Below are 14,520 nucleotides of genomic sequence, written 5' to 3' on the forward strand. Positions count from 1 at the left end.
TTAGTAAGGAAGTTTCTATTGATATGAAACGTGTTATCTTGCGAAGTTGCAACGAAATCTATGTTATCGACGTTTATCGTGTAACCAACGAAAAGTTTTACCATTCGAGTCTATATAATATCAATTCTAAATGTAAATTACCATCCGTACAAACTTTTTCTTAATTATATACCCACCTTTTATCAATATTTATTTTTGATTAAAATAGTTGAAGGAAAACGGAAGATATAAAAAAAAAAGACAAATTCTCGATCGTTGAAATAAATTATTCGAGAAGCACGTGGTATCCTGTAATATTTTATTCGATAAATCGTGATAATGCGTTTGTTTTGCACATTCGCTGCGTATACAAATATATTTTCAAAGACAGTTCATCGTATTGATGAGAGTCGACATCGGCATTTTAAGGACGCGGTAAGAGGATCATCAATCATGATATCGATGATTATTTGTTTCTAAGGTGGTCAGCGCGATAATTTACCTATGTATATAAAAAAAGATTTTTCTCGTCGAATATATTATGAATTATCGTACGCATTAGAAAAGTTTACCTTCGTCGTGTGAAAGGGATTATGGATTGATCTAGATATGTTTATTATTCGACGATAACGACGCAATTTTAACTTAATTTTTTGTTCTTCGCATATCGCAGGGATACTTTGCGATTATATAAATTATATATCTATTAATTTTTAATCCGACATTGATTTTTGGTAGAATATTAATCAACGTTCGAAAGAAGCAATGAATAATAGGATAATACGATGCTTTTAAAAAGAAAGAAAGAGAGAAAAAGAGAGATAGAAAAAATAATTTGCTATTTTCTCTTAGCCCATACCTTTCGAATGTTTTAACAGAAAAATGCAAAACTTTGATTATCAAATTTCCATAGAAGAACAAATTAATTAATAGGAAATCAGCACCGATTTGAGATTATTTGTTATTCCTTATGCATTGATTATTTTGCATTGAAACTGAATTTTCGTAGATTCATACATATGTATGTATTTTGATACGTTCTCCATGCAATGTTGATTTTAGGCAAATCTCTCGACGCTATTCACGAAGACTATAATTTAGCATAGAGAAACGTTCTACTATCGTAAACTCGATATCAATCGAACTCACAACTGTGTTATTGAAAGGTAAAATTTACGAGCTAATTTATCAGAATTTATGCTCGCGAGAAAAAGTTTTTGAAGGATCGCATGTTAAGTTTTTCCATAAAATTTTTTCCTATTTCTCATGCATGTTCCTCGATAAGAGAGATAAAGAGCTCCTTGATATATCGTCGAAAGCTTTGACATTACTCTCGAACCGGATTCGATTTTCGTAGGTCGACGAGATGGAAACTACTAGCCCCTTGAGTCTTCTATCTCTCTGTCTCCATCTCTCTCTCTTTCTGTTCAGAGTGGTTAATTTGGAAGTCTTCACAAGAGGACCTAACGCGGCTCTAATTCAGAAACAACCGAGGGTCAAACCGGTACTAACATAGAGTTAAACCGTAGCTAATCCAAGCTCTAATCCATTGCTAAACTAGAGAGAGAAAAGGAGAGAGACAGAGATAGATAGATAGATAGAGAGAGAGAGAGAGAGAGAGAGAGAGAGAGAGAGAGAAAGAGAGAGAGAAAGAAATAAAGAGAAGTGGCCCTGGCCTAAACTCAGAGTTCAACCGATCAACTACAACGATCTTTGAAGAAGATAAATAGAACTTTTCTCATTGTGAAACGAAACGAACTATAGTATTCTAAAACCTATATATGTATATATATACCTATATATATATATATATATATATATATATTGTTTGTGTACAGATACATTTGATCCACGAGCCATGAGTGTTACGCGAGCGTTTGTTAAAAATATAAAGAAGAAAATTGCGTGATCGTTATGAAAAGATACGTTAACGAACGAAAGACGCGCTGAAGCGAAGGAAAATTTTTCTCTCTCTCCCTCTTTCTCTCTCTCTCTCTCTTTCTCCTTCTAACTATCTATCTATCTATCTATCCATCTATCCATCTATCCATCTTCTCCCTTTTTCAGTTCACTCGTTCACTCGTTCACTCGTTCACTCGTTAACAGAATATCCAAGCGATGCAGAAATCATCTCTATACAGGAAACATCGTTAGGAGGTTTCTTCTTCGACAGCGTCTTCCATAACGAAACTCGTTTTTTCCATTTCTTATTTTTCCTTTTCTTCCCATAATCCACTTGAAAATCGTATTTTTCGTACTACGTTGCGCAGTATATATTCAATCATTTTCAAGATCAATGAGATTGATCTTCACGTTCTCGATGCACTCTTCCTCCATGTCGCAGGGGTTGGTACTTTCCGTTCGGTATGATTTAAAGTCGTTTGACTTTTGAAGCACTTCCGACATGTTAACCGCCAAAATGCTAACCTGAAGTCGGCCGAGTAAAATGCATAGATGAATGGATTTATCGCTGAATTTATCCAACCTAAGAAAGAGAAACAGCAAAAGAGACGAATCGTAAATTTACGTTCGTTTCTTTTTTTTTTTTGTAATACATAGTTTAAGTGAAAAAGTTACGATTATCCTGGTGAGAAGAAGGAAGGAGTATCGTTAAGAGCCACGAATCGATCGCTGAAGATGTATTGCTCTTTGAGCGGCTAAAGTTCACCAATAAAATTGTTGCCTGCACTGGCGACGTAGTGAGAAAAGTTTTTATCGTATTTCAGAAAGAAATACTTCCTTCTTCTCACGAATGTTGCCGACGTGCCCTCACGATCTTTTCTATATAGATATATAGAAAGCAGGGTACGTATATATGTATGTATGCATTGTGTATATCTACGTATCTACTTTTTCTCTCTTTCTCTCTTTCTCTATCCATCTATCTATGTATCTATCTATTTCTTATTCTTTCTTCTTTCTATTTATTTTTTTCTTTTTTCATTTTCTTTATGTATATATATATGTGTGTGTGTGTGCGTGTGTATGTCTATTTATAAATTATATATATATATATATATATATATATATATATATATATATATCTATTCATTTATATATCTATTAGTAGTATCTCCGAATGAAATTGTTTCCGCCAATATTATATGGAAAAAGTTGTACTATGAAATCGCTGGTAAAAAGTAGAATTTTATAAATAATCCATCTTGACTCTTACTCTTTTTTTTTCTGTTTCACTGTGATCATATGAAACTTAAGTTTGCTTTTTCCTACCCCTCGAGCAATCTTCATAGATTATCGAAAAAACGAACGATTTCGATAGGAAGGAAAATTCGACGGATCGTAGGAAAGACGACTACGCCGACTACGCGACACACGTTTCGCTTCGAATCCTCACAGGAATTCTTAGAACGTTCTACCACCACCATAGTTCGAGCAAAGGTTTTGATAAAAATTGCATTTCTTGATAAGTAGAACGGCAGTATGTACGCGAATTCTAACTTTGTACCTCGCTTATGTACGAGGAAATACGGTGAGATATGTGATTCAAGATACACACACACATACACACATGTATATTTTATGTGTATATATATGTACATACATAGATATACAATGTATGTTAAAACATAAGTTCTTATCAGTTTTCTATTTGTCTACAACGCAGAACTGATATCTTACTCGTATGCATAGATTCACAGAGAAAGCAAAAAGTACCGAGATAGAGAAGACCCGTGAAAAAAAAGTACCAAATGATAATTTACGTAAAGGCTTCACAAAAAAACTGCTTGATTACTGCCTTTGAGAATGTTACCAAAGATAAACAGAAAAAAGAAAGAAAGAGAGATAGAGAAAAAAAACGAAACAGAACAAAATTCATTCGTACGTATGATTGTCGGTACCTAGCCACGTTAATGCCGGCATCAGGATATCTGGTGGTTCCATCGGGACGAACGGAGTGGCAAGATAGAGAATGAAGAATGGTAACCAGCAAGCCACGAAACCGCCCACTACTACTGCCAATGTGCCAGCGGTTTTCGTTTCCCTTGCTACCCTGTTGATACAGCTCTGCTGATGACCTCGAATTGTACCCACTTTCTTGCAACTGCTCGTAGTTTCACCCTCTATCGACGTTCTTTCGCAAGTATCACTATCCATCGTACACTCCGCACGACGAATCTTCATGCTCTTTGTACGTTCGATCTATATCAAAATCAGGTAGGTACATAAAACAAGTTTATAATGGTTTGTTTGTTTGTTTTTTTTCATATAAATTGATGACATTATTTTTGGAATAGATTTTTGTAAATTTGGTTTTCTGAATTATTTCTTCCTCGATAATATCACTAGCAACGAAAAAGTAGAATAAAAGCAAAAATACGTCGAATCATCGATCGGATATCGCGTGATGTACAACGAACCGTATTAGCACACTTCAGCACGTATCAAAGATGTAGAGTAGGAAGTAACGAATATAACACGCTACGTTAGGTGGGAACGATCGTTAAATGTTTTCCAGGACGTCCAAATTTATTCGGAACTTTCGTAAATTGGTTGTGCAAGTTTATGGAAGTAAATGCAACTACTATCATGAAAATGAATAATATTTCCGGGACGATCAGTAAAATTATTTTAGTGGAAATGTGGTGGAGAAAATAAATGATAAATTATTTGAGAATATTACCGGTGCATTTCGAGTTCGTCGACGAGTTTTCTCAGAGTCACCGGTCTCCAAGTTTCTGTGTCGACTAGCTATAACGCAGGAGATCCTTCCGTAAACGTAAAGCATGACTAACATCGGTAAGAAGAAGGACCCGCAGGCGGAGAATATGACGTAGGAAGAGTCCATGTTGTAGGAACACTTTTTGCTATCGCGATTAGTTGCTCGTGGGAAACAGCCAAGAAGAGGAGGGCTCGTAATCGCACCTGCTAGTATCCAGACAGCTACGATCATTAAACCAGCCAATCTCTTACTTCTCCGTCTTCGGCTGTAGACTAATGGTTGAGTCACCGCGAGGTACCTTCAAAATGACACACTTGTGAAGTGATAATGAGATCTTACGAATATACGTATATAATAAGATAATTTATTAAAAGGACTTGGTTCAAACATTAATAATAATTAATAAGATCAATGAAATGAAAATTGATTATAATTAGTTGCGTTTACTTATTAATTTAATTCTTTTAAAACGTCTGAAAACTTTGGCATCATTTTTTTAATCCATTTATGATTGGCAACTCTTCGATATAAACTTGTACTACACGATTGTTTATGCCAAAAGAGTCTTAAGAAAATTTCTTATTCATCAAAGGCGCTAGTTAACGTCATTATCGACGAAATCTGGGATATTGCCAAACTCCAGCGCGTTAAACCATTTACAATAATTTATTCCAAATTTTAGGGTGATCAAACTGAAACGGATGAAGTAATTTTATTCATTACACGCGATGATCCTTGAGAAATAGAATTTTCAAGAAAAAATCTACTTCGAATCACAAGTTGATCTTTTTCTTAACGCTTTATCGATCGCACACTCGCGTAGACTCGAATCGAAGTTGGAGTTTGGCCAATTTTAGAATCAATTTTCCAATGGAATCTACGATGAAAAGATTAAAATGTTGTATCCGTAACAGGCCAAACTGTTAAATTATTACCAAACTTAAAGGAATATCCCGAGAAAGTATTCATGTGAGTATAATAAATATTATATATAAATACATACATATATATGTATATAATAAATATATATATAATAAAATTATATATATATTATGTATATATAAAATTATATGTATAACGAAATAGAAACGAATATTCAATTCCGCGAGGCGTGTGCAACGACCACAAATTCGAGCCACGTAAAGCAATCGAGCACGACCGTATCCGTAGCTTTCCTCATTTAACAGGAAACTTTTCACAACGGCTCTAACCTGTGGGCTGATAACTTTTGACGCGAGGAAATGAGAGAAAAAACGTGAAATTGACACGTGCGAAAAGTCACAAGACGAGAGATCGTACACTCTTATCGTAGAGTGTGAGTAAGAGTGAAGATGAGAAAAATGAGAAGAGGAAAGGAGAAGGTAAAAATCTATCGTACGGTGCATGGACTATGCGGGAAACGAACTTCTCGATAATCTCGTTAAACTTACGTGACGAGATTCACTACTACGTGCATGGGATCTTACCTGTCTATAGATATCGCACACAACGATAGAATACTAGCTGTGCAGAGAAGAATGTCCAAGGACACCCAAGAGTCGCACAGGATTTCACCGAGTTCCCAGCTTCCGCCGTTCAACTTGTCCATACGACATAATAGTAATGTGAAAAGATAGAATGCAACGAAAACAGAAAAAGGGAGAGAAAGAGAGAGAAAGAGATGGTATTGTCAAGACGAATTCTAGTTTTTCGTTTGATAGCCGGATCGAACATTCGTAAGAACGTGTTGGTTGTCCAAGGAGAAAGGAATAATACATGACGTCGATTGAATTCAATTTCTGGAAAATCTTTTGCTTGTCCTGGATAAAGCTTGATACGTCTCACGATTCAGGACTTATATTCCTATATATGCTTCTTTCATAGAAAGAGAAATATTACTTCTTTACTAACGATATAGCTATCCTCAAAATGTAATGAAATATTTCGATTAAATCGGATGTTTCTTTCATTTTTATTTCCTCGAAAAAAAAAAGTTCCATATATTTCTATTAAATATGATATATGTATTTCTTTCTCCGGAGATCACGGACTGATCATGGACTGAATTTAAATCGTCCAATCGAAATTTATCTTCCTGTTATCAACTTTTATTTTTATTTTTCACGATAATCCATATTCAATTTTTTCCACGATAAAAATCGAAGGAGTGTCGGTTCAATGAAAATGCGATCGTGCATGAAGGTTCGTAAAGCGAGAAAAAAAGTTTGCTAATTATTATTATATTACGCGCTATTGCATCCCATTACGCTTTATGTTATTTTCATATCTTTGATATAATCGCATTCACCCGTGTTATACCTTAATATATATATTTGTAATATCATGTTCAGGTATGAAAAAAAGAAAGAGAGAAAGAGAAAAAAGAGAGAGAGAGAGAGAGAGAAAGAGGAAAAGATTTATTACGTCTACTCTCAGAATTTATTAAATTTATTGAAAAGTATTCTGGAAGCGTCCTTTGTATTTTACGATTCCGATTTTACTTTATACCTCTATTTTTTTATTATAAAATATCGAATGATTATGAAATTTTTAGAGATATCTCGACATTTTTTTAAAAAGTATAACTATCTGAAAGTTATGCAAAAGTAAAACTTTTCACCGTGATGTTACTAAGATGGACTATCTTCTTGAAAAACTTAGCTTCGATATTTGTTTAGTACAAAACTTCGCTATCGGAAACGAACCAATTTTTATGTTAAAATTTCGAGATGAATAAAATGAAAAAGAGAGAGAGGGACAGAGAGACATAGAGAAAGAGAAATTTGATATTACGCAAATAGAATAAGACTAATGTATTTTTTTTTTTTTTAAATTTTTTCAAACTAAAGGAAAGATTTTTATTTTCCTGATTATTATCTTCATTAAGGAACATTTTTAATTAAAAGAATCTTCGAAGGAAAATATTCGAAGGATTGAAAGCTCGAAATCCCTGGCGTCCTGACGTGTACACACGAAGAACGTCCTAATTTTCTAGACTAATTGTGGACGTTCAAGATCGTCTCGATTGGATTGCGTTGATGAGCTCCATTATATTCCACGTCGGACTCCAATCTAAATGTAAAATCACTATTCGTTACCTCGGACGACGATCGCCGATTTCATGTTCAGAGCATTAAGTACGAGAAGGTGTTGGCGATTGATGAGCTTAATTTCGAAAAGGTTCATCGATCGGGAAATGCTCAATCGATCAAAGAACTATAACGGAGATTGTTGAATCTAAACGAGCTAGTATTCGTCTATTAACGATTAAACGATCGTCAAAAAACAAAATTCGAATAGATTACAATATCGGTAATATCGTTGAACCAAATAAATATCAGCTTTCACAGAATATTCTTTATTAAAACTAATACGTACGTTTATTTATCTCTTTTCCTTCATTTTTTTATTTCTGTTGATAATAAAAAAAGAAAGAAAATAAGAAATACACCCGATAAGAAAAAGGAAAAGGAAAAGAAAACGAAGATATCTATCTATTCGATCAGTCGAATAGAATCAATTCGTTATCATTCATGATTAGTAATCGTTATCGGGAAGAATTAAGTCTCAATAATAATCAATTCCTTTGCAAGGAATTGACAAGATAAAATGGAGAAATTAAAATTATGGAAAACGTAAGAACTGGTGAAGCATATCAATGATGTTCGCGCAACTGACATGAATTATATGCGACGAGGGCACTTGCCTGCCATTCACTGATTACCAATTAAGCTTGACGCAATGTTGACGAGGCAGAAGAGACGTTGCATCCCTCTCCCTCTCTCTCTCTCTGTCTCTGTCTCTGTCTCTGTCTCTCTATCTCTCTTCCTCTCTCTCTCTTTTTCCCCTCCTCTTTCTCTCTTGATCGTTGTATATATATATATATATATATATATATATATATATATATATATATATACATGCACATATACTGATATGTTCTTCAGCTTAACATAGACATACCTGTAGCAGTACAGCCGGTGGCATTACAGCCAAACCGACCAATAAATCCGCGGCGGCCAAACTGGATACGAAACAATTAGTAACGGACCTTAGTCGTCTCGTCGTAATTACCGCTGCTATCACCAGTGTATTGCCGACCTACAATGGAAATACTGTACAATACCGTTTACGCGGAATTTCAATTTTCATAGAACGTGAAAGATAATTGACAAGAAGCAGGGATAAATTAAACTGGATGGAGATAGAAGAGATATCGTTGCCATTTCGTTCGTGTGAGTTTGCCTGCTGGCGAACGAAACTTCGGAATTGTCTATAACTGTTTTTTTTTCTTTTTTTTTCTTTTTTTTTTTTTTTTTTAACGAGTAGAGGAAAACGAAAAGATGTGCAGAGAAAAAGAGAAAACGGAACGTGAGATAAAAGGCTTTAAATACTCTCACTTTCTTCAGTTAAGAAAAGAAGAAAATAATTAGTTAACGTAAGAAGGTATTCAATGATTTATCTTTTTATCTGGATTATTCTCGTGAAGTTATTGAAAAAGTATATTTATTTTAAAATAAATAAGTTCGGAGTTATATTTTTTTTCTTTCTCAGTTTACTAATAAATATTTCTAACGAATGGTGCATAGGAAATATCCAATATTTCTCGATTCGTGAGAGAGAGAAGAAAAGAGAGAAAGAGAGAGAGAGTGACAGAAAGAGATAGAGAGGATAGGAAAGCGTCGCCTTAAAAAAAGAAAAAGAGAGATATAAAACAAAGAGAAAAGCTTAATCCATTGTTACAAACGTTTTCGATGGAAAAAACTCAACGAGGTTATCTATACGGAATCACCTATAAGCCAACGATTTAAATTCTTCGGCCATTTCCCTTCATCGATATGGAGGATTGAGTCACACGCGAGATGTGAATTTTTACCCGAGAGACTCGATTTATCGATATTCGTTGAAAACAACGAAACGAATATAAGTAAAGATGGGGATAAGAGGTGAAGAAAAATCGTAAAAGACATCAGAGATTTGCTTACTATAGTGACGACGATCAGCATGCAGAACAGAGCAGCCAGCACGAGATCGGTCCAATTGGCTAGATAATATTCCGTTTGCGTATCGCGTTCGTCCGTCGGTACTGTTCGATTCCATTGATAAACGTCCCCATGGTAATCAGTCGTTTGATTTGCCATGACGCTTATCCACGATCCATTGACGACGATTTCTGTTCACCCGTCCGTACGTTTCTGGACATCGTCAGGATTTCTGAAAGTACGTCAAATATAACAACGTCAAATAATTTTATTCGATCTCGTCGAATTCATTTACGAATTTTTTTCCATTTCGTTTAATTTCTTTATTCTTTTTTTTATTATCATTATTATTATTTATATATATTTCTTATTTATTTTTATTTTAATCCGATTCCTTTTCTTGTTTGTGAACTCGTTAGAATAACGAACGAAAGCTTTACTCGAACTATCGGTTCGATATATGTATATATAACATTCGGTTCTCATGGAATCCAAGACGAATCTATTCGTGTATTGATCCAAATAAAAAGGTATTGTTTATTCAAATTACCTTGCTCGTAATTGGATTAAAAGCTGTATTTGAATGTTGTTTCTATAAAATAACAAGCTATTGTTTGTAACTGTTAGCTGCTAATTTAAATTGTTTCAAATCGAAAATTCGGTATATTCGTTGGAACTAGTTAAATACGTATGTACATCGTCGCTGGAAGAAAATCGAAATCGAATCGATTTAGGCGCTTGTTTAAAATTGGCTAGCGTGTCTCTCGCATATTTTCACAATTTTAAGAGACCTCGTGGTTGAGATATTTTCGTTTGCATATGCACAACTTGCAAAAGGTTTACATATTTACGATCACTTTATTCTATTACTGGAAAGGTAAGATAGGGCACACGAAAGGAAGGACAGAGAAAGTGGATGCAAGAAATAAGAAAAAAAAATTGAAGAAAGATAGAACGAAGTAGGGATAGCAAAAAGGCAAAAGGCTACTTGTATCATAGAGTTCCTGTTTGCATACGTAAATATACATATACGGTCTATCTCTTACTGAAAAGTTGTCAGAAATGTAATACGAATGAAAGTAGAAATATCTATAGAATAGATATACATAATATAGTATTTTTATATATAATAGAAAAATATTTTTTTTTAATGGCGAAGTTAAGACCACAAAAATCATATCAGAAATATATTTTATATGAATTTTTTTTTATAAAAATCCTCGAATGTTCTATATAAATATATTCAATTTTTCATGAATATGAATTTATTAAATATCGAGCCCATCTTTTTTTTTTATATATCCAATAATAAAGGAACATGCACATCACGCCTTACGGCAATGGGCAGACGATTAATTTACAATCCACTGAAAATGAGGCACAATGAAGCCGAGAGAAAGAAGTAAGTCCGAGTTGGCACGAATTTGCTATAAAATATAGAATGCTTTCGGACAGAAGGTGAATTTTCTCTGCCGTAAATTTAATTATCTGGAAGCAATGGTGGAAAAGAAGAGAGAGAGAGAGAGAGACAGAAATAAAGAGATGGAAAGAGAATGAAGAAGAAAGCAAAAGTAAGCAGCAACGAATAAGGATAATAATAAATTACTCATCTGCCACGAATTCACAGATACGTTTTGCACATGTGGAGCCAAGGGAAAAGCAGAAACAGAGACTTCGTGATATCGCAATTAAAATTAATCTTTCGATTTATGAGTCGATTCAAGCGAATTCTTGACTGTCCCTTAGAGAACATCAATCAAACGCTAGAAATTTTTTAAGACGAACTAGAGCACGTACACTTATAAACATTTCACATTTTACATTTCTCATATCACGACTATAAATAATTGCTGGTCGAATCAAAATTAATTCTGTTAATCGGATTTAATCATAAATACACACAAACACACACACACGCGCATATCCATTATGTAAAAAATCTTCCTACTGAACGTGCTCTCGCGTAAGGTCGTTTCATAACGAGCGATCGATTCGTTGTTGGGCGGCTCATTAATTCGTGAACCCATCGAGACGAGAATTTCTGCCTTACCGCCCTATTATAACGGGTATGCTGATTAAATAAAATAACGTAAAACGTACGGATTCTCTATTCCAGCTCATTTTGAAGCCTTAGTATTTTCGCTTATCCCTTTTCTACCAAGAATAAGAAAATTTTCGAAAAGAATTTCTATAGGTCTTTTGAATCTACAATCTATCCTTCTTTTATCATATAGTAATGAATGCCAAAATTTTATTCTTTCGGAAGAACTAATGATAGAAGTTATCTCGTGCTAGTAGTTTCCCGAGTGAATCTGAACGAGCTAATATACCTTCAGCTAATGGCGCAAAATGATTAATAGTTTCGCAAGATTGTCGAGTAAATTTAAAGGTATACACATATATCAAGATTAACTCAAGAGTAAAGTACTACTGCCGTTAGTTTACGTCTAGTTTTGCTATTATAACGCATTACTGTTTGGTCATTGCCTTGTGGCACATATGAATATTGTTCTTCTATGACATTTTGAGAATTAATTTAATAACATTACGAGAACTCACTGTTCATGGAGTTAACAGTATGATTAAAGAGAAAGATAGAAGAGAAATAGAAATTGTCGATTTAGACGTCTTAAGAGAGTACACATCGTTAAGACTTCGTCTACGATGTTGCGTTAATAAGAAGGTTAACTAACTTCTTGTTGAGGTAACTTTAAATTTTATTGACTTCAAAGGAAACGTCGATTCCAAAACTTGTTTTATTTCATTTTACTTAATTATTTATCTTGACTATCTCCACCTTCGATTCGACTAATTTTTCTATTTTTTATTTAACAATTTTAAAAAAATATGTTCGATTATAAAATATCGAAATAAACAATTTCATTAGGTCAATAGAACGAAAGTAGAACAAAAATCTTTTACAAAAGCGAGAAATATGATGGAATGTTCTCTCATCTGATCTTTTAAAGTAACACGCTCGAATGATTTCATATGCGTACACTTTGAAATCGATGTCACGTATGTAATGCACTAGCGCAGATTGAAATCGTCTAAAAATGTTAACATCGGCACTGAGGAAACGTAAAGACGAATTCTTGGAAATTTTGAGATGAAACACGCTTTATCCTTTATCTCAGCGACTCGCTATAGAATTCTTTTACAAGTATTACGAAGAACAAAGATCTCTTATTTGTAAGACACGACGACTGACCAACTTTGTGACGATCTTTTATTCTTCCAAGAGAGGAAACGAATGTTTCGTGAGCAATGGAGTGAAAATAAGAGGAATTAGCATAGACATAGGTAGATGTCTGTGTGCATCTGTGTTCTCTGATCTTTCGTAGTATCCTTTTCACGAGGAAGAGATTCATAGAAAATATTTGGAAAGGACGAAGTTCGCCTTTAAAGTATCAATTAATAGAAACCTCTTTTTTTCTTTTGACTCAGTTTGAAATAATTTCAAAGCAGAAAAGAAAGAAAGAGAGAGAGAGAGAAAGAGAAAGACACAGATAGAAGTTACGTTCGTTTGCAACGTTGGCGTGGTATCTTGAACATATCTTGTGGTTATCTCGCGTCTAGTCACGTTTGAGAAGTGCTCTCGAGAATAAAATTGTATTCCTTCGCTTGGATGCATAATAAGAACGCTATAAAATGAGAGGAAAGGAGACGAAAAAGTGAAAATAAGGAAAGAAAACTAGAAGTAGAAAGAAAAAAAAAAGATGAAACGCACTCGCGCGCAAAGAACTAGTGTAGCAAAACAGTGTCAAGTCAGTAAGTATAATATCACAAGAGAAAACATAAGGGGAGATGAACATATAATACGTAAAAAAGTCGATAATAATATTAATAATACAATACGTCATATTATTATTAATTAATTAATTACAAATATCTCTTATCTTACCTGAGATCTTTTACGTTCGTTTTTAATTTTTTACTCTGTAAAAATTTTAAACTATGATTTTCATTGATGAATGACAAAAAAAGAAAAAAAAAACGAAGAGGGAGTAAGAGAAATCGTCATCGATGTTTTCCAAGAATTTTGTTTATCGGCACGAAAAATAATTCAGAAAGTGTGGCGAATCGATGAACCGATGATAGAAAAATTCTCGAACACGAATCGTTGATATAGAGGGTGATGGAAAGTGTAAGCGTTTCGCTATAAATAATGTCTGCTTTCGAGCATGGTTCTGCCCGATGCTAGATACTTGATGCAAGGAGAATGGTTTACGATGTATAAAACGTGTCTCGTGAAATTGGAACGAAGTTCGTTGAAGGATAGGATGATACGATGCTTTCGGGAAATTGCGAAAAATCGCTAACGATTGATAGAAATGGAGCGAGATAGAGAGAAAGAAAAGCATTGCATGCATCGAATATATATATATATATATATATATATATATATATATTTTCAAAGAGATGACGAATTTTTGCAAAGGAATTTTCTCCTACTTCAATTTTGATATACGTACATACATAGAAACGTATAATCCACTAGAGATTTTCGATCGTTTTTATCGATCTCACTTATTTATTTCTCTCCCACTTTTCCTATTTCAGTTTTTCATTCTCTCTCTCTCTCTCTCTCTCTTTCTCTCTCTCTCTCTCTCTCTCTCTCTCTCACTCTCTTGCCTCAAAATTTATTTTAAAATCGATATCTACTTATCTGTAGAAAGATCGTTACGTATCGGACTACCCTTTCGGAAGAGTGTATTCTTCCTGGATTTTCTTTTCTAGTAAATTTCTACAATTCGACTCGATAAGCTTCTTCTTCAGAATGAATGTAGTGGTACCAGTAAGATAAGTCAAGAGAGAATGGAAGATAGACAAGTAGATACTAACGAGACCGCGGAAACAAGAATTCCAGAAATGTTTTAACCTCTTTTATATATCTAT

General features: G+C 34.0%; 1 protein-coding gene across 3 annotated transcripts in view; it reads right to left on the bottom strand.

Annotated features, from left to right (window-relative positions):
* Window positions 1–106: 106 nt before the first annotated feature.
* The window catches only part of LOC127062464 (tyramine receptor 1-like), a 39,883-nt gene continuing 25,469 nt past the window's right edge, over window positions 107–14,520 (bottom strand). The window contains exons 1-7 of one of the 3 annotated variants that reach the window (XM_050990732.1): window positions 10,172–10,267; window positions 9,625–9,853; window positions 8,603–8,740; window positions 6,127–6,239; window positions 4,622–4,958; window positions 3,824–4,140; window positions 107–2,464 (exon numbers count right to left, since the gene is read on the bottom strand). In XM_050990732.1, the coding sequence (XP_050846689.1) occupies window positions 2,257–2,464; window positions 3,824–4,140; window positions 4,622–4,958; window positions 6,127–6,239; window positions 8,603–8,740; window positions 9,625–9,780 (1,269 nt within the window). In that variant the 5' untranslated portion in view covers window positions 9,781–9,853; window positions 10,172–10,267 and the 3' untranslated portion in view covers window positions 107–2,256. Of the gene's footprint in view, window positions 2,465–3,823; window positions 4,141–4,621; window positions 4,959–6,126; window positions 6,240–8,602; window positions 8,741–9,624; window positions 9,854–10,171; window positions 10,268–14,520 lie in introns of those variants that run through there. The other 2 variants (XM_050990731.1, XM_050990733.1) reach the window with 2 other exon arrangements.

Source organism: Vespula vulgaris, chromosome 3, assembly GCF_905475345.1.
Source record: "Vespula vulgaris chromosome 3, iyVesVulg1.1, whole genome shotgun sequence".
Classification (NCBI taxonomy): Eukaryota; Metazoa; Arthropoda; class Insecta; order Hymenoptera; family Vespidae; genus Vespula; species Vespula vulgaris.